General features: G+C 60.9%; 1 protein-coding gene across 2 annotated transcripts in view; it reads right to left on the reverse strand.

Moving 5' to 3' along the window:
* COL5A1 (collagen type V alpha 1 chain) overlaps window positions 1-19,876 on the reverse strand; it is a 140,028-nt gene that overhangs the window by 56,196 nt on the left and 63,956 nt on the right. For both annotated transcript variants that reach the window (XM_079111865.1, XM_079111864.1), the window contains exons 10-23: window positions 16,260-16,301; window positions 16,006-16,068; window positions 12,920-12,994; window positions 11,961-12,053; window positions 10,586-10,642; window positions 9,916-9,969; window positions 9,572-9,625; window positions 7,229-7,282; window positions 6,262-6,315; window positions 5,040-5,093; window positions 3,341-3,385; window positions 1,318-1,371; window positions 701-745; window positions 77-130 (exon numbers count right to left, since the gene is read on the reverse strand). In XM_079111865.1, the coding sequence (XP_078967991.1) occupies window positions 77-130; window positions 701-745; window positions 1,318-1,371; window positions 3,341-3,385; window positions 5,040-5,093; window positions 6,262-6,315; window positions 7,229-7,282; window positions 9,572-9,625; window positions 9,916-9,969; window positions 10,586-10,642; window positions 11,961-12,053; window positions 12,920-12,994; window positions 16,006-16,068; window positions 16,260-16,301 (798 nt within the window). The remainder of the gene's footprint in view (window positions 1-76; window positions 131-700; window positions 746-1,317; window positions 1,372-3,340; window positions 3,386-5,039; window positions 5,094-6,261; window positions 6,316-7,228; window positions 7,283-9,571; window positions 9,626-9,915; window positions 9,970-10,585; window positions 10,643-11,960; window positions 12,054-12,919; window positions 12,995-16,005; window positions 16,069-16,259; window positions 16,302-19,876) is intronic.

A 19,876-nucleotide genomic window follows, 5' to 3' on the forward strand; every position in this document is an offset into this window, starting at 1 on the left:
ATCACACCCGAGTGCTGGCTGGAGACCTACAGCTCCCACTCCTGATGCCCCAGAGCCACCTCCCCAGGACACTTACCTGGGCACCAGGGTTACCCTGCTGTCCGGGGGGGCCAGGCTCTCCCTGGGGGCCCTGTGGGGAATAAAGCACAGCCCTGAGAGGGCTCAGGGAGGGGAGCACGCCCACCCAGGTCGGGCTGCCCCTCCTGGCCCCCGTCCTCTCCACGTGCTCTTAGCGCCCCAACAGCAGTGCCAGGAGCCCACGCATGGGGACAGCCTAGCATAAAGAGACGGGGGTCCCAGAGAGCAGGGCCAGGGTGGCACCTGGACCAGAGCCTGGGAGCACAGTGTGCTCTGCAGACATGTCCCCATCCCTCCCAGGCAGGAGTGCACAGAGGGAACTGCGACACGGCCCCCAGTCCTCCTGTCTTGCTGATGTCCCCCAGTGCTCTCAGAAAAGGGCTCATCTCCTAATGGCTCTGTCACAGCTCCTCCAGAACAGGAAGGTGGCCTCCCTCTGAACCTCCCCAACTCCAGCAGCATGCAATGGCAAATACCAACTCGGCGTTTTGCACCGGGCACTCTGAGTCTGACCCCTGCTCCCAGTTGCCAGCTGCTGTGGACAGTGACAGAGCTCCCAAGCTGGGCTCAGTGAGCCCACAGCTGTCACCACGAAGCCCAGCCTTGGGAGCCCCGGACTCACCACATTTCCTTTTGGGCCTGGTTGACCATCCATACCGGTTACGCCCTACGGGAGGTTTAAAGGGAAAAGATACAGATAAATCAACGATGCTCAGAAAGAAAACCATCCAGCGTGGCTCCGCTGCCCACCACAGAGCATCCGAGGGCAGCCCCTGGGAGGAGTGGAAGGCTTGATCCTAGATCCCTTCTGCAGAAAGTCCACTGATCACACCCAAGCACCTGGCCAAAGGCGAGCTGAGCTGCCTGCCCCTGCATCTATGGGCAAGCGTGTTCTAGAAGGGGCTCGGGTGGGCTGAGAAGGTGGGGCAGGTCCAGCCCCTAGGAAAGAGCCCCCTGGGAACGGGGCCCCTGCCTCCTTCCGGAACATGCACAGGAGCTGCTGGAAGGTAGGTGCTGTGTGACAGAGGGTGGGCAGGAGCCAGCTCGCCTGGCCAGCCGCCACCCCCAGCCTCAGGCTCCACCCTCTGTGTGAGCATCAGTGACCCACACCCCTCACACCAGCAGCAGGCAGTGTGCAGAATGGTCAGCATGCATTTGCTGTCCCAGTGCCCAAGACGGCCACTAGCTGGGTCTCCAAGGCCGTGATAGAGACACATGACGTGAGGCAACAGGACTTACAGGAGGTCCTGGAGGGCCTGGGGGTCCCTTCGGGCCAAGCAGACCACGTGGCCCCTGCAAGAAGAAAGAGCAAGGAGGAGTCAGACTCGGCAGAAGTCCAGCCCCTTGTCCCCAGGCCCATAGATCCTGTGCTCCACAGCCTGGCTCCTTCCAGGGCTTGGCAGGTGACAGATCTCAGGGAGACTGGCCCAGATGCCCTCTCACCCTGCTACCTCTCCTCACCCCCTCCTCTCCACCCTGGTGCTGGGAATCAGAGGCAGGGTGCCTGGAACTGGGGGGGGGGGGCTCAGGGCATCATCTTTGACACCTGCTGGGGGACCAAAGCTCCCCGCTAGAAGTGCCACAGCTATATCCCACTGCATGGGGCACTTTGTCCAGTCTTGTTATCAGCTTGGTCTTGAATCCCTCTGCACAATGACATGAGCTGTTATTTCTGGTCTCGCAGAGTCCAAAGGTGCAAGGAACAAGGTCAGGAGAAACTAGCAATCTGGTGGGAACCCCAGGATCTTGTCCCAGTGGCCATTCTGGTCAAAAGCCACACATGGCCCCAAGAGCTAGAGGGCACAGTCCCAAGGCACCTGCCATCTAGGGAGGCTCACATGACTTTACAGTGAGCGTACAGTCCCTGTCTGCCACAGGGTGGCTCACACCCACCCTGGCACAGGTAGGTCATGCCACCTTTAACCAAAGCACTTGGATTTCAAGTACCCCTAATTTTGACAGAACCTTTCCAGATTCAGTGGAAGAGAATCCACTGCCTCTTACATGTTTTCTCCGTGGTTTTAATACCTAGTCATATAAATGTTTTCCAGAAGCTAATAACCCAGAAGGCAACACTTAGACACGTGCTAAGGAAAGTGGTGCTGATGGATTCTCCTTAGCGGCTAATCAGACATCCAAGGGATAATTTAGTCCCAGTGAATCTGCACATGCCGACCCTGCGCTCTCCTCTACCCAGCATTTGCAATATTTCTCATCAATTAGCATCGCCAGATGCAAACAGCCGCCTGACTTGGGTAACGAGAAGAGAGGCTTCAGAGCACCGTGGGGGAGAAGTAATTAACGTCCTCTTATCATTGAGGAAATCTGCTTTGGGCCTAAATATGCGCCAGCTGAGGGAAGAGACCTCCCCTGCCTGGGGGTCAACAGGGAATGTTGCTCTTGGCTCCGCGAGGGAAAGTGCACTGGTCAGAACTGGGACCCTGAGCTGATTCAGGCCTGTGCCTGCCCCCAGAATTATCAAGGCAGAATTATGAAGGCCCGCCATGATGCCCCTGGATGCCCCTGGACGCCCACCACGATGTCCCTAGGAATCTATCATGATGCCCCTGGACGCCCACCACAATGTCCCTAGGCATCCACCATGATGCCCCTGGACGCCCACCATGATGTCCCTAGGCATCCACCATGATGCCCCTGGACGCCCACCACGATGTCCCTAGGCATCCACCATGATGCCCTGGACGCCCACCACGATGTCCCTAGACATCCACCATGATGTACAGTGTACCAGGTCACTCATCATGATGCCCCTGGACACCCACCATCATGCCCCTGGACACCGCCATGATGCCCTGGATGCCCACTATGATGTCCCTAGGCATCTACCATGATGTTCCTGGTCACCCACCGCGAGGCCTCTGAACGCCCACCATGATGTTCCTGGATTCTCGGCATGATGGCCCGGGATGCCTTTTGTTCCCAGAGTGATACCTGGGGGTACCCGCGGCTGTTATTCTCATACTCCTACCACGCTGCTGCTCCTGGGTGCCCACTACAACCCTCCAAGGCCTGGGCTTTCTCCTGCAGGGAGGGCTGGTGTGCTCTCCCTAAAGTCTCCAGCCCCACAAGGTGGCCTCTCCTTTCCTTCACAGGGAAATCCAGGGTTTGTCTCTGTCCTCAAGGCTGAGCTGCTCTAATCTGAACTCCACGGAGATCCCAGGCCCTTCCCCAGAGGCAGCTTCAACGTGCAGCGCATCTCCACACTGAGCAGGCCCAGAACCGCACCCTTCAGCAGACTTACGGGCTCCCCCGGCAGCCCCCTGGGCCCGACTTCTCCATCGTCACCCTGTGGAGGAGAAGGAAGTGGGGTTTTAGGGACAAGCTGTGAGGCTGGGACACCCAGAGACGATTTTCCCTCCGGTTTTGGAATAGGGCTCCCTGGCTGGGGCAGCTCCAGCGTATGCCAGATTTACTAGTCCTGCAGCAGCAGGAAAGCCCAGAGCGCCCTCACCCCAGGGAGCAGCAGGGGCGCAGATGCTGCAGGTGACAGGTGAGGCTCCGAGAAGCTTCGCTCAGGAGCTCACAAGCCACAGCCGCGGTGAAGGGCAGCTGGGCAGAAAACTCACTGAATTCAAAGGTCTTGGCTACCCTGGTGAATGACGGAAACTGGGAAAGCAGGGACATCAGGGAGAATCTGTGATTCTCTTCACAAGAGCCCTGGCCGCTGCCCAGGGAACCTGAGGTCTCTTCCAGAGCCCAGAGCAGCCCAGGGGCAAACCAAGAAGAGCCTCTGCTCTTGGCTTCAGGCAGGAGCGCTCCCTGGCTCCCCTGGCTCCTGGCTGGAGCTAAGCCAGCTTGCTGCTCCCCCACGGTCACACTCTCTCCTGCCTTCCCCACGCATGCAAGTAAGCATGCACACTGGCCACCTGCACACGCTCACACCCAGTCAGGCACACTGATGCATGCACACCAAGCATGTGCAAGTATGTGCACACAGGCACACACACACACACACACACACACACACACAGCCATGAGCATGCACACATATGCACAAGAAGCACAGGCATCTGGAAGGATCCTTCTCTCCTTCCTCATCTTACAGCAGACTGTGCTGAGGCCCAGACATGGAAGGTGCCTTGACAAGGTTGGTCTGAAAGTTGGTGAAACAGAAACGCCACTAGAGCTGGCTCCTCCAGCGCCCGCCTGCGCCTCTCATTCCCCCAGGGCTCTCAAACCTCCTCAATCGTCCCTAATGCCCAGGGAGGCTGTCTGGTGACAGGGGCGTGGAAGGGAGTGGTGTGCAAGCCCACAGTCACGCGCATCCTCTGTCACACGTGGCTGTCCTGTGGTCTAGAGGTGGCATGGCCTCCAGCCCCCATGGGGATGCACGTGACAGAGACCTCTGGGTGCAGAGGCCCAGCTGAGAAGCCAGTACTCCCACATGTGGGGCAGGGCTCCAGCCCTGCTCTGCTCACACGCTCAGTCACTTGCCCTCCCCACCCCCAGGGCGGAGGATGATTACGCCCCACATCTCTGCGGCTCCAACTCTTCCCCAGCGAGCGCTGGCTTCCCGCACGCCTCCCCCAGCACCTCATGGGTGAGACCAGCGAGATGCAGAGCTCATTAAGCCGCTGGCACCTTCCCTCCCATGTGGTCTGGGGCACCTGCCTCCCGCAATTAGAGGTGCTCTTTCTGAGACCTGTGACAGGTAGAAGCCACTCCTGGCCTCTCCCCATCAGTGGGAATGATAAAGCCAAGCACGTCTGTGACTTGCTTGTATCTCAGATGCTCCGCGGCCCCTCCCCACGACCCCTCCCCGCAGCCATGGCACTCCAAATCAGACTCCTCCCCTTCCTCCTCCAGGCCGGTCCCCCGACACAGGCGGCCCCAGGCAGAGGGCACTTCCGCCGCAGCTGGCATTTTATCTGCAGTTTTCCTGCCAAACTCTCTGGGGAGCAGGGCAGCACCAGCAGCTGGAGAGGTGACAGGCCACCTACCCTCTCTCCGTCGTCTCCTGGAGGTCCTGGCGGGCCAGAAGGGCCAGGGTCCCCCTAGGAATCAACAGGGGCAACGTCAGTCACTCCTGAGCAGCGCGCCCTCGGTCGTGCCAAGCCCTGCTTCCTGGTTCTCCAATGCTGGTCCTGGAAGTCCCCAGCCCTCAAGGGCCATCCAGGGCGGAGGTTCCCCAGAGGTCGGGGGTGCCGAGTGGCTGGGGTGAGGTCTGGCTACGGAGCTGCCAGCTGAGTCCCTCCGGGTGGCCTGCTGGTGAGCACCCAGCAGTCTGGGGCAGCTGCAGACACAAGGGCACCCCTGCACACCGGGTGGCATGTGAGCCACCCTCAACCTGAACTCTGGCAGAGGCATGGGCACATCCGCAGTCCCACACTGTTCCCCAAGGAAGAACCACTGCCCTGGGCCATGAGGGGCGGGCAGCTCCATCTCCTGCACCCTGAAGCACCAGGCCACACTGCAGCTGGTGCCAGTCTGTGCTTGTCAGTCACTCAGAAGGACTGGCACTGAGTCAGGGATCGGTGGCAGCGTGTGTCCCAGTGTTCACTGCTGGGAACACGGCTGGGGATCCTGCAGCCACTTCCACTGCACCACGGATGCCACAGCTCATCTCCCTGGGGAGACTCAGGTGTGTGCCCATGTGCCCACACATGCCCGCATGTGGGCACACGCATATATGTGAGTCTGTATATCCCAAATGTGCCAAAATTGAAAAGAGGCACAAAGAAATCAGGTCAGGGAGAAATCTCTGACGAGCCACAAGGGAGCTGTCATGCTGGGTGCTCTCCAAGCAGGCGAGAAAACCAGGGCAGGCGGCCAGGGTGGCCCTGACCCCAACCCTCGTTAAGAGGGATGACCACTTGCGACTGTCCCCCTCCCAGGACCACCCCCTGTTTAACAGGGCAGGTGTCCTTGCTCAGAAGCTCAGGGAACGAGGGGTGAAAGACTCCGCTAACAGAGCGTGGACTCCAGAGGGAGAGTGTCCTCCCAGCTCCCCTGATGTCCCCGGGTGAGTGGTGTGGGCTCACTCCTTACGAGCTGCACATGACAAATCCAATTTCTTTGGTTGACTCTCCATCAACAGAGACAAAGTCTTGGGGTTTGGCTCCACTGGCTGACCCACTGCACTCTGCTGGGTGACCACCCAACCCCCTAAGGGAGCCACAGTGTGTGGAACAGACCCTTTCATCACCTACACAAAACACTCACCCTGTGGCCCTTCTCTCCTGGCAGCCCTGCCAGGCCGTCAAAGCCGCGGTCACCCTGCGAGGACAAGAGAGTTGTGTCAGATGCCACCGCACACAGCTGGGCATAGACATGGCCACCCCATGGGCAGATTCATGCAGGGTCTTGCACCCGATCCCGGAGACTGGGTGGCCCCTGGGCAGCCCACTGACTGTAGCCTACTGCTCAGGTCCACAAGCCCCGCTTTTCCCCTGACGCCAGCAAAGGCTGCAAAGGGAGGGCAGCCACAGTTGCAGGCGGCCACTGTCAGCGACATTAGTATGCCTGTTCACTCTCGTCTCCCGCAGATGGGGGCCCACGAGGACAGACCCCTGCCTGTGCTCCCAGGGCTGTGGCCTCGGGACTGCAGGGCTGCCTATGCTCCACAGGCAGCAGGCGAGACCTGCCATGCCTCCTGGAGCCCAGGAGCAGTGACCTGTCTCGTGGGCACTGCAAGCCGGCAGGGGCAGCGGGGCAAGCGTAATATGCAGGCTTCAATGACTTCATTGCTGAAAGACCATGGACTATCGAGACAGACCCAGTAAGTCTCCTCTCTTCTACATGCCAGGGCACTGAAGCCTACCATGTCTCATTAGCTCAGACTCAGAAGTGCTGAGCTCTGCCAGTTCATGGTTACCAGGGGTGGGCACCTGGCAGTTCTGGTGGCCCAGGCTCCATCCCCTGTCCCCATTGTGGGCTCCTCCGTGGAGAAGAAAGTCAGAACATCCTCTGCAAGGGCACACGTCCCCGGTGGCTGGGATCCCACCTTCCCCTGCTCAACACCCATGTGAAAGGAGACAGGCGTCCCTGAGAAACTGCAGCCGTCACCCTTCTCCTGACAGTCACCCACCAGCCCAGCTCCGACAGGCCAGAGGGTCTGATACAAACGAGCCACACCCATGGTCACACAACCAGCGTGCTTGTCAGCGTGGAGGTGCGGCTGGCAGCCTACCTTGGGGCCCGTCTGTCCAGGCATGCCTCTGGCTCCATCGCTCCCAGCTCGACCCTGGAACAGAGGAAGCAAGCTGCCAACACCAAGGGGCTGGAGTTTCTCTGCGCCCCCCACTTGGGTTTCCAGCAAACACACCAGGGTACACCAAGGTGCTCTGCCAAGGCCACAGTGCCACAGGCTGCGCCACACTGCACCCCCAACCACGCAAAACAGGGTGCCATTCTGGCTGAGCCTCACCATCCTGACTGCCAAAGGGATGTGACACCACCTGCCTCCCTGGGTTTGGAGGAGGCATGACCTGCGAGACCCTGCTGGAGGCAGAAGCAGGTGGGTCTGGGCACTGTCTGCTCACCATGGGGGCTGCCGACATCGTGCCCCCCCTCAGATGCCAGGGGAAAGAGCCGCTCGCTAGTCCCTCTGACTACAGAAGAAACTGAGGTCCAGAGGCGACATGCCTCACGCAGGCCACGCAGAAACCCAGGGCACGGTCACTCTGCCCCTGTTGGCCATTCCCCAAACCAAGACCTCAGCCACGGAAACGGCCATGGACAAGCCCACAGTGCCCACCTGATGGGCCACAGGGCTGAAGGGCAGGGCCTGGACCTCTGGGATCCACTACGAAGGCCTCACGATCACCATGGGGAGAGACCCACAAGGGGACAGAGACTCAGCCAGCCTGGTTAAATGCTGCCAAACCTCCACTCGCCAACGGGAACACCAGCTGGCTCAGCACAGAGGTGCCCAGCCCAGCAGTGGCCCTCTTCTCCATTTCCCCGTGTGCCCTTGACCAAACAGAGCCATTGCCTGGTAGCCGCCACCGATCAAAATCGCCTGGACAGCAGCAGCTGTGGTTCTGCACGTGCGATAGACGGCAGAGGTGGCACCAGAGGAAAAAGGAGGAGGTGAGAGACCCAAGCAGACCTCAAGGAGACGGTGCCCTGTCCTGGTGGGAGGCAGGAAGCCAGGAGCTGCCCAAGGGCAAAACTTGTCTAGAAAGACCCGGGCAGGCGCTGCCACCCAGCCTGGCAGACTCCTGGCCTGTCAGAGCCTCCCCTGATATTTCTAAACATTTTTAGAAATCAAAGGAAATTCATCATGATGGTTCTCAGGATTTCTCAGCATGACACTGCCCTACAAAATATCTAGAAGCTTTTGCAACCCACAAGGACGTGCTCTGCAGAGGCCGTGCTGGCAGGAACTCTAGAGGCCCTCAGGCCACTTGGAAGAGGCCACCAGCCTCGAGCCCCTTTGCCGCCGCCCTCTTCTCCAGGCACGTGAGGCTCACCTGCTTCCTGAAGACACACAGGCACACCCACGGCCCAGGACAGGCTAAGCTGGCATCTGGTCCCATGGCCAGCTCTTCCCCACCGTGCCCTCCCGCCTTTCCCTTGTCAGGACGAGGAAGGCTTTAGTGAAACCCGACAGTGCAGGAACAGAGAAAGCCAATGAGACAAAGCGCCTTTCAGAACCTGACCAGGGCAATTCCCTGGTGGTCCACAGAGAACTAGAGAATTCCAGGGCAGGCGTGCTTCCCAACCCGGCCTCTGCGTTCCGGCGGGCTCCCTCCACTGGTCCGGGGACGTGTGCCCCGGCAGGCCACGGGAGTAACCCAGTGGATGTGGGCATTTTCGCTTCCCACCTACAACTCCATCTGGAACCAAGAGAGTCACCACCATCAGCGACAACCCCTCGTCCGCCCTGTGTGGGGAGCCACAGCAGAGAACAGAGCTCTGCCTTGGAGAGCGCACGCCCGACAGTGTCAATCAATGGCTTCATCTCGTCCCCTAAAGCCCTGCAGAAGGTCCACCTGTGGGAGCCCTGCGAGGCTGGTCAGGATGTCCGCGGCTCTCCCGCACGCTCTCTCGGTAGCCACGGCTCTGAGGACCACCTCACTCCATCTGGGAGACTAATGTCCCCAACAGAAAATCCCACGAGGAGAGGAAATCCTGACCCGTGGGAAGGCCTGAGCAGACACCTGGACACTGCCCCCAAAGCCAGGCCACTTTTGGAGCAAGAGGCTGCCCGCAGACACAAGGCCCACGGACCATGTGGTTCTCTCCAACCCAGCTGCCAAAGGCCTGGGAAATGGCCTATTATCAAGCTGATGACGTGCTCAGGACACGGGCTGGGCTGCGGGGCCATCCTAGACATGGAGGTCCCTCCTGAGCCCTGGCAGGTGCAGCCCGGACACGGACGGCCCTCCAAACTGAGGGGCACCACCCGCCCAGAGCAGAGCCTGGCCTGCGCCAGAGGCACGGAGGGGACAGCCCCTCTGCAGACTCGGGCTCCATCAGAGACAAAGCAGAGGTCCCCACGCCACATGCTACCAGCGCAAACACTCACCCGTCTTCCAGGCTTCCCTGCTGGGCCAGGTGGACCCTGCACACCTCGGGGACCCTGCCGGAATCAGAGAACAAAGGGTCAGCAGCAAGCCCACTTCTCCAGAGGGAAAAGCAGAGCCTGAGGCTTGCTGTCCCGCTGCCACTGTGGGCACCTCGGTGACAGGGCACTGGTGTCAAACACAGTGAGGGCTGGGGACAGTGAGCCAGCTTGCCGCCACAGAAGTCAGCGCTGCCTCTGCTCACACTGCGTCAAACCACAGTAAGTCCCACTCATTGCAGCAACCGGGGTGCTGCCGGCAAACCAGGGTGCCCTCCCCAGAAGAGCGCGACGGGGTTCCCACGTACCTGAGGCCCCATGTCTCCAGGCTCGCCCTTCAAACCTCCACTCCCAGGAGGACCCTAGGGAAACAGCTCGGGATCAGCGTGTGCTCAGACAAGGGGCAGGCAGACCTCGGCGACCGGGCAGGAGGGGAAGGGGCAGGGCCCATGCACACATGGAGCAGAGCGGGCGCAGCCCAGGGCTGGCTGGCACGGCCCACTCTGCCTCAGCAGACTCGAGGGAAGAAGGGCAGCTACTCGGCAGGAGGAAATGCGCAGCTGTTTGGGGCTCTTCCTAGGCGGAAGGGTCCCCGAGGCGGGGGCTCACAGGAGCCACGCAGTCAGGGAGAAGAGTCTCTCCAGGACGAACCTGACTGCGGCTCGTGGGTGCAGCTAGGAGCTGTGCTGCAGAGCTCGGGGCTCGCGATGAGGCCCTCCAGGAACCTCCCGTTCAGAACGGGGGCAGCGCTGCTTCCCAGGAACCACGAGGCTCCCGAGCCACCCGGGCCAGCACCTGCCTCACCCCACAGGGAGCAGCACCAAGAGCCCACTCGTCCAGCTGGTCACAATGCTAGGAACAGGGCACTGGGTGGAGGGTCACCCATGCCACGTGGTTACCCAGCTGGCCACCACCCTCCACTGGGGACAGGGGCAGAGCCCCATGCAGCACCCAGTCCCCACCCTGCCAACCACTCACCATTGGACCAGGTCTCCCTGTCAGACCCATAGGGCCAGCTGGTCCCCTCAACGCCAGCTGCAAAGAAAGGGGGTCGTGGTGAGGAAGAGTGGAGGGCAGACCGGCCTGGCTTGCCGGCTCCGAACCGTGCGAGAGGCCAGGAGAGAAAGGGCAGATGGGACGGGAAAGGCCGGGAGCTGCAGGGAACACCACGCGGGTCCCGCGGGAGCCCCAGCCCTGCTCCTCAGGAAGCTCGGTGGCCACCAAGAAGGAGAGGCCTGGTCTCAGCTCCTGGCCCCTAGAGGCCGCCCTCCCGGGATGAACCAGGAGAGCCTTTCCAGGGGGCTGGGTCAGGAGGAGCCCGACTCCCCAAGAGGCCCTCCAGGCACTCTCCAGTGGCTGGGGCACCAGGGCGAGCAGGGAGCCTCGCCCCCACTCTGCCCTCACCCCAGCCCTGGTGTGGCGCCCACCTGCCACAATGCAGGTCCCGCCTGCTCCGAAGCATCCCCACTGTGTGGCCGTGGCTCCCACACATGAGTTCAATTCCTGAAGATGTTTGCATTATCAAATCCCCTGCTGAGCCCATCACCCACTTGGCCTCAGTTCAAAACCACACAGATGGACAGGACGGCCAGCCAGGCCCACGCCAAGAAATCCAGCCTCAGGTGATGGGCTGGTCAGGAGCCGAGGTCCATCACCTGGGCAGTTTGTTCCACGGTGACTGGACACTTAGACCATCCTGTGATTATCTGTGTGTGCTCTTGTCATCGACAGCTGCTGGGAGCTGAGCTGGAGCCACATAAACACCTTACAAACAAGGGAGCATCTGGCGGCTCCTGTGCACACTCCCTGGAGCATCACCCGCCCAGCCCACCTACCCTAAGGGGCAGCATCCCCTGCTGTCACAGGCCAGCAGCAACCCAGAACCACAGCCGTTACAAATGCAGTTCACTAGCTGATTCCCAAAGACAGGCAACAACGCTCCTGGGTGGACCCTGCTCCTCAGGAACCTGCCCAGAGCAAAGGGCCCCAGGTCCGGGGCTCTCCCCAGAGAGCACAGGCTCAGGAAGCCCCTGCCCAGAGCCCATGCGGTTTCTCTCCCCACTCCCAGACCCCAGTGGAGGGCCCGGCACCTAGGCAGGCAGGCGTCGGCAACAAGTGGAAATGGGCCCATGGGCCAGACGAGCTGGAGGGTCCGCAGTCCCTCAACCCTCAGACGAAGGAAGTGCTGAGAAACCTCCCGAAGTTCTCCAGCTGCATGTAGAGAGCCAGGCCTGCCCAGGGCTCCAAACCCGACAGGCAAGAGCAGAGGCTCCACTCAGGCAGCGGGGGCCTCCACCCTGGGGCTGGGCTCTGTCCCCTGCAGGCCCCGCTTCAGGAGCCCAGCACTACTCACCCTGGCCTGCTGGAGAATAGCCTGGGCTTGGGACTCCTGCGCCGAGACCATGGGGCCTTTGGAGCCAGCATCACCTCCTCCTCCAAACCGAAACTGCAGGAGTGAAGCCGAGGGTCACCCCAGGGCCCAGGAGCAGCCACAGCCTCCAGGGTGACGTGGAGGCCTGGAGGCTCAGAGGTCACATCTTTCAGACCCAAACCCCACACCCAGCTCTGCTCCACGCCCTGACCCTCCTGCCAACCTCAGCCCTGGGGGGCCCCAGACCCTCACCCACCACACCCTTTCTGACCCCTACAGCTTCTCCCCAGGAGCCCCGGCTGCCACAAGGAAAGCCAGAGCCATGATGAACGTGGCCATCCCAGCAGGCTGGAGAGGACCCCAGGCCCAGCTGGGCTTCCCCACGCGGGATGTGCATTTGGGGCTAAATGGAAACGGGGCCCTGGAGAAGGTCCTGAGCCAATATCACAGGCTTCAACGTCTGCCCGGAAGGAGGATCCTCCCTCCTCCACCTGAGCCTGTCCTGAGGCCCAGCACCACCAGGCCCCAGGGGCAGTCAGGGACCAGCCAGGGGGCCAACCAGGAGGCCAAAGGACCCCTCCAGATAGGCAGCCCAGCCCAACTCCCTCCGTCGCTGTGGCCACAGCTCCAACCCAGGGTGTCTATCTCCTCAGGGTCCTCAGCCTGCTCTCCAGAGTTACCCAGACGTCGGGGTCACAAGCCCTCCCCTTTATGGCCCCTTGTAGCCACTGCAAAGACCCCATGCTGGCAGCAGCAGGGAATGCCCACTGCTGGGCTTGTGTGTCCCACTGGGCCCAGGCTGGCTTTGCGCCAGTGAACAGGAGGTTCCAGGGAAAGGCCTGCCCTGCCTTCTGACCCTGAACCACGAGGCACCTGCTTCTCTCCCCCTGCCAGGACCCACAGCCCCTGCCCCCCACACACCCACAAACAGGAATACTCACAGGCAGCATGAGCATGGTCCCTGGGGGACCGGGCAGGCCATCAGCCCCAGGAAGGCCGGGGCGTCCAGGGGGACCCTGCAGACAGGGGGTGGGGGGGCTGGTCAGAGTCTAACCACTGTAGCCAGGATGAGGGATCTGAAGACCACCCACTCCAACAATGCTGGACAGGCATAGGGAAAGCAAGACCCCAACACAGAATGTTCCAGAAACCCAGCCCAGAGGAGGGAGAGGCGTGACAGTGGGTTGAGGGTCAGTAAAGGCCAAAGTTGGAGGTTGAGGTGGGCCTGGAGGAATTCCAAGAGGAAGTGGAGGACGGCAGCTGGAGCTGGAAGCAGAGGCTGGGGCTGGAGAGGGCAGGCAGGGCTGTCACTTAGGAGCCCCCGCGTCCGCACGCTGAGCAGGACTGGGATGGCCGGTGGAAGGCAGATGGAGATGCCCTCCTGGGACAGCCGCAGAAGCAGGCCCGTCCTCAGGAATGCAGACCCAGCTCAAAGGGCCCGGTGCACCGAGGAGCTGCACGGGTCCTCCACAAACCAGCTGTCCTGGACTCCAAGAGGGACCAGGCAGACAGCCCCAGGACTGGACTCTGTGGCTAGCCTTGGGACCGCGTGAGTGTGGGCTACCAGGACAGATCCTCAAGCCACCGCCTTCTCAGGCAGCTTTTCTGCCCACACAGACTCACTGCCACTCAGCAGGGAGACGAGGCCCATTTAGCTCCAGGTGGTGTGTGGCTGCCCTCCTCCAGGGAAGGACTCCTGTGGTCCATCCCCAGCTCTCACAGGTACAGGTTCCATCCTCTGCACTGGCCACAGCTACCACCACAGCACCTGGGTCCCCCAGGGAGAAGCACAAGCTAAGGGGACCTTAGCAGTCCTTCGGACCCATCTGGATGGGGTGGAATTGTCTGGAACTCTTCTGGAGTTTCATTACAGAAGTAGCCGGCTTGCTGTGAAACGCTGTGCTGTAGGCTCTACGGGGGACACCAGTGAGAGGCACCTGCCTCCTGCAGAAGCACCAGCCCCAAATTATGTATGTGTCCAGAGAAAGAGCTGGAGACACCACTACCACCCCAAACGTGCCCTCTGGCCAGCCAGCCACTGGGTAGCTCTCTCTTCCACTTTCTGCAGGACAGTCCGCGGTGTCCTGTGATTCACCCCCATCCTCACTGCAAACCACAGCCTGTGTATGTCGCTGCCTTCTTGCTGCTTCCTGCACACATGGGCTCAGCGTTTACTTAACCCGCCCCTCCAGTGCATGCGTGGACCCCAGCCATTCACAGTCCCAGGAGGCAGATCATTGCTTTAACCAAAATTAATAAACACACAGCCACTGGCAACCTGTGCAGGCCTTCCTGGAGGCCAGCCGACACCAGCTTGAGACCGGGAGGCTGCCAGGTGGGAGGTAGCAAGCTTATTCCCAAATAAAAAACTCAAGCTACCCAGTGGACTGCTGAGCCTCAGGAGGACTCCAGCCACAGAACCCAGAGAACAGCGTTCAGATCCACCACACAGCGTCACACTGCCTACAGGGCCGCCAGACACCAGAGCGTGAGGCCCCGGGGAAGATGGGGTCCGCCTGAGACAAGATCACACTGACGTTCCTTTGGCAGGAATGCTCTCGGGTCACCTAGGCCTCATCGCCCAGCAGCCCTGGAAGCCCAGGGAAGGCAGGCCCTCCTGCCACGTGCCCAGGTGGGCAAACCAGCACACACTGTGGTCTCTGATGTAAAGCCTGGTCCCCTGAGACGGAGGACGGTGCTACTCTCAAGGCCACCTTCCATTCTCATGTGCTGGACACAGGCTGGCAATGTGGCTCTCATTCTGTCACATGGCTGATGTCAGGCACTGAGGGCACACTCTAGCAGGCTGCTACAGAGTCTCGGGAACGGGCCTCAGCTCCAGCCACAGGAATAAAGGCACAATCAAAACTGCCACCTGGCCATCACTCTGTGCCTGGATGTGTTTCTCTCTATTACTTGATCAGCTGCCCAAATCAATGCCCTGACCTGGTCACACAAGAAGGTTCTACAAGGCCTGGTAGAGGAGGGACCTCGATGCCACCCCTCCCCAGGGGAGAGGAGGAGCAGAGATTAGGAAGTCACAGGAGTCAACCAGGGCCTTTCCCACATCCCTCCAGGCCTCTGTGCACAGACAGGATGTGACACATCAGAGGCCTTGCAGGGTGACCGCTGCAGCTAATGCAGATGCCGCCTGGGTGGTATCTGGTCCCAGCACAGCATCAGGCAGAGTACCCCACCCCAGTGGGAACTGGGTCAAAGCAGCAAGCACTGCCACCACTGGATCATTAGGAATGTCTGCACATGCCAATCAAAACTTGCAAATGTGTGTTTTCAGACCATACACTCACCCAAATATCACCCACTAGGTCCTCACTCTGAGCCACACAGTCCCTGGCCCTGGGATAAATGTCTGCCCATCAACATCCACACACCCTTGGTTTCTCTCATCTACAACTCAGCCATCCAATTACTAGCTTTTAATCCAACTGTGCTTAACACTGATGTTCACAAGACCGGCAAAAAAAAAAAACAAGTAAAATAAGGAGAATACAACAGCCCAGGCGGAGAAACCACAGGCTGCAGTACTGCAGAGCGCCGCCAGGTGTCAGGAGAAACTTGCATGCGAGTGAGGCCAGTTCCCACACAGGACAAGTCTCCGGCAGCCTGAGGCTCCATGGCCAGGGAGGGGCAGCTACAGAGCAGACCAGCGCAGCTCTCCACGCACGCAAGTGCCCTGGGAGGCACAGAGCAAGCACAGGGTCTCCAGCTCTGGCTCCTGTCACTGTCTGTCCCCCGATGTGGGGCCACTGCTGGAGCCAACCTCTGGAACTCCCTGGGAGCCCTGGCCCAGGCCAGTGTCACTCCTCAGGTACTGCCTGCCCAACAAGGGGGGTGCGTTAGGTGTACCTGGGGTGAGGGGTAGTCTGAAGAAGGAATCCACACCGGCCACCATCTCCACAAGGAGGAGCAACGCGGGATGCAGAGCCAGGAGGACAGTGCACAGCCCAAGACAGGACACAGACGGCCCACACAGCCCATGGCCTCAGGAAACCGAGACCACCCTTACCCTTTCTCCAGGGTCGCCCACTTGGCCAGTGGGACCTGTGGTTCCTGGAGGTCCTGGGAGACCCTGGAATTAAAACGAAATAAGGACAGAGTTAAAGATGGGGCTGGTTCCCACCCCATGCCCTGCAGCTAAGCCAGAGGAGGCCGCAAGTACTGTGGAAGAGGAAACCACCCCCACTGCTCCAATCAGAGGATTTAAGGGGTACCCCTCCCAGGAACACCTCCCCAAATCAGGAAATAAAAGCTGACACTCACAGCAGGGCCTTCTGGGCCAGGTGGCCCCTCGATGAGCATGCCCTGCGGAGACAAAGAGCACGCACCTGAGACCAGACCCGGCAGCACAGCGCCGCCCGGGGGGACAGAGGCTCACAGGCCAGGGCCTGCTGACCAGAGGTCCAGCTGACCAGGTCAGGCCCCATCTTGCTGTGCAGCAGCGTCCACAGTCCGGACTGAATGGAGGTCCTCACCTCCCCAGCCTTTGCCAGCAGTCAGGGAAAGACAAGCTCCCCTCAAACTCAGCTTCAAGAGATGCACCCCAAGATGCCAGAAGGAGAGGAAGGGCCCCAGATCCTCACCGTCTCCTGCTGACTGCCCAAAGGGCACCCAGGCAGGCTGCAGGGCCTCAGCCCCCGCAGGAGGAGAGGCGCACAGGACAAAGGGGCCCAGGCCACCTCAGGGAAGATGAGGAGAATGGGCCCTGTGGACCAAGGTCCTGGTGTGACTACTGCCCCAGCAGGAGACTGCCTGGCCCCAGGCCCATGGCCCCCAGCCCCTCTCTGCAGGGGGAAATGCTTCCTCCCAGGCAACTGGCAGCAGCCCAGAGCACACAGGAAACCCTGCCAAGGCCACTGGACACACACTGCCCTCCTCACCACCCACCACTAGCCCAGGCCCAGCCGGCCTCCAGCCCCCAGGCCGCACAGGCCTCCTACCCCTCTGCCTGGCCTGGGAGGAGTTTCCTCTGGGACCCACATTTCCAGTCCCCCTTCCCAGGCTTCCTTTTAGACTCCTGACCTGGCAACAGCAGGAAAGACCCACACCCTGAATTCCCTATGGCCCACGCCCACCTCGGGAGGATGAGGCGAAGCCCCCTTCGCAGGAGGGATAGGGCCTCTGCCTGGCAGGGTTCTGCACAGCAAGAGCAGAGGGGCTGGCCCTGGGAGTTCTGGGGGCACGCAAGGTCTGTGGAGCCCAGGCAGGCTGTACCCACATGCCACGCGCGTTGGCCATGGGCAGGGGACAGTGAGCAGAACTACTCTCAGGGCCAGAGGAACTGGTGAGAGGGCGGAGGTCTTGGCCCTGAGGCAGAGCCCCTGCCTCCTGCTCCCCAGACCAGAGGAAAACGGGAATTGCTGCCCTGCAGGGATAGCAGGAGCTGTTGTGCCAAGACCCTCTGGTCAACCTGGGCTCACACCTTCAGAGCGGAGGGGCTCGCCCAGCCACACGCGTGCAGGCGCCAGCAGGCTGGTTACCATGGTGTGGGCGCCAGGCTGGCAGAGACGCCCAGCCAGGGGCTGCGGAGACCCTCCCTCTAAACTTCCACCCCGCCCACCAGGCTCCCCGAGACTGGGAAGAGGCATGCTGTGTTTACACAGATGACCCTCAAATATTTGTGCATGCAACGTACACAGAGTCCACCCAAAAGGCTTCACGATCCCAGCTTCCCATTCCTCTCTGACCAAGACGGGTCGGAAATCAAGCAGGGGTTAAGTGAGAGGCCACTGGCCACCACAGAGCCCCAGGAACTGCAGCTGTCTTCACACACACACACACTGTTCTCCAGGAACTGGGTGACCCTGAGCTGGGATCCCACGGGAGGCCAACCCCAGATCAGCCCAGGTCAGCATGGAAAGGAAGCTGGGAACGCCAGACCAACAGCCCAGCAGGAGGCCCAAGCCTTCCTAGGTCCCTCACCCTGGCCACCAGCCCAAACCCTGCCATCTCCCCCTCCTCACCACCAGCCCCAGACTCCTCAGGGGCAAGGAAAGGTCTCGCTACAGCTAAAAATAGGTCAATTTTAGGTGCTTACCACAGACAGAGAGAGAGAGAGAAAGAAAGGAAAAGGATGGAGACGTGGAGGAGACGGGCAGCCGTCACTGGACTGTGACAATTGCTTTGGGGGTATCCACTCAGCAAAGTGACACATCAGGGACACTGCCTGTGAGCTCACTTGGCAGCAAGCCCCACCTCCCAGTAGACACCGTGTGGCAGGTGCAGGAGGAGGCACGTTGCCACCACCCCACAGGAATGGGGGTGCCCAGCGGTCTCCCAGGACTTGGTCATCTGTTTGTGTGCAGCTGAGGCTCTGAGGACATCTGGCAATGCTCCCAGTTGACAAATTCCAACTGTTTACATGATCTCTCCGGGGGACTGGCCAAAGGTCCTGTGACACTCAGAGAGGCTGGGGGCTGGGAAGCAGCGAACGCTGCCCCAGGGGGTTCCTAAACTGGCTGCAGACGCTCTTGCTTGTCCCAGTGAAGACTAGGTAGGCGTCCCTGAGATAGAGCGTGCTGAGCCTCCACTCTCAGCCTGTCCCCGGCCCACCCAGCTCACCACCAGCACCAGAACACCCTCTGCACACTGCCCCACACTTCCTGGGCAAACAGGAAGCTTTTCAAAGGTGTAAGCCCAGCCCCATCCAGAGCCAGGCCCTGACAGAGCCTCAGGCATCTGCCCTCTCCCAGGATCCCCTTTCCTATCCCTTTCCCTGAAGCAAAGGGTACCACAAAAGGAGCCCAGAGTCCACCTCAAGCCCACCTGAGGACCAGCCCATCTGTGGAGGACAGTAGAGAGGCCCAGCACCCCAGGAAGGTAAGCAGGGCCTGGCCACCAGGACACTTGCTGAGGCCTCTCAGTCAGGTGAGCCCTGGCACAGCCCCAGGCACGTTCCAAAGGACAAGCTCACCCAGCCCATGACCACCACACTCCTGCCCGGGTGGCCCTTCTTGCTGCCCCTGGACCTGGGCCGAGAGCAAGGGACTCCCTGGAATTGGCCTCGCCCTCACACGCCTCATACCTAGACCCACTGGCCTCCCTGGAAAAGGCTGTGAGGACTTCACGCAGCCCCAGGAACTGGCAGGGCCTGGAGAGGCAGAGCCCGGGGGGCCGGGAGGCCTTTCACAGGCTGAGGAGGAGCTCTGCCCAGTCTCGCCCTCTGAGTCCCACCCAGAGGCAGGGCGAGTCCAGCCTGCCCTGGCCGTAGGCTTGAGATGCTGGGCCCCAAGGGCTTGCTAAGCACCACTGGCCGAGTTTCCCAAGGTGCCTTCCCAGTTCTGCAGGACAGTGTCCTGCCACTGCTCCTCACCCCAGGGAGCCCGAGTGTGTCCTGAGCTCAGCCCTTAGGAAGCAGCCCTGGCCGCAGAGGTGACAGCCCGCTGGGCCTCATGACCAGCCGCAGTGAAGCCGTGAGCCTCCTCCACTGGGCACGCAGATGGGCCTTACCACCAGCTCCTCCTGGCAGCCCAACCACTGCCTGAGGCTGCGGGCAGCCCTGCCACTCACACAGCTCTTCACCCTCCATGGTCAGGGCCCAAGACCACGGGGCGGACCCAGGCTTCCAGCCAGGCCACCACACCCTGAGGGACGAGGACCCCTACCAAACCCAGGGACCTGGGTGGGGCATGGAGAACGGCCTGGCTCCCCCCACACTTGGAGACATCCTGCGCACGCTTCCTGTTAACTGACCCATGACCCACTGCCTGCCCCGGCTGAGTTCAAGTCAGTTGGTGTTTCAGCCCAGCACCATGCTACTTAGGCCCCTAGACATGGTTTTCTAAATGGCCCTCGGTGTCTCACACGCTGGCTGCAGACATTTACACACCAAAGGGAGAGGCAAGGCCCTCCACGGCCCACGCCACACCTCCAGGACCAGG

This window comes from Sciurus vulgaris, assembly GCF_902686455.1.
Source record: "Sciurus vulgaris genome assembly, chromosome: 15".
Taxonomy (NCBI): Eukaryota; Metazoa; Chordata; class Mammalia; order Rodentia; family Sciuridae; genus Sciurus; species Sciurus vulgaris.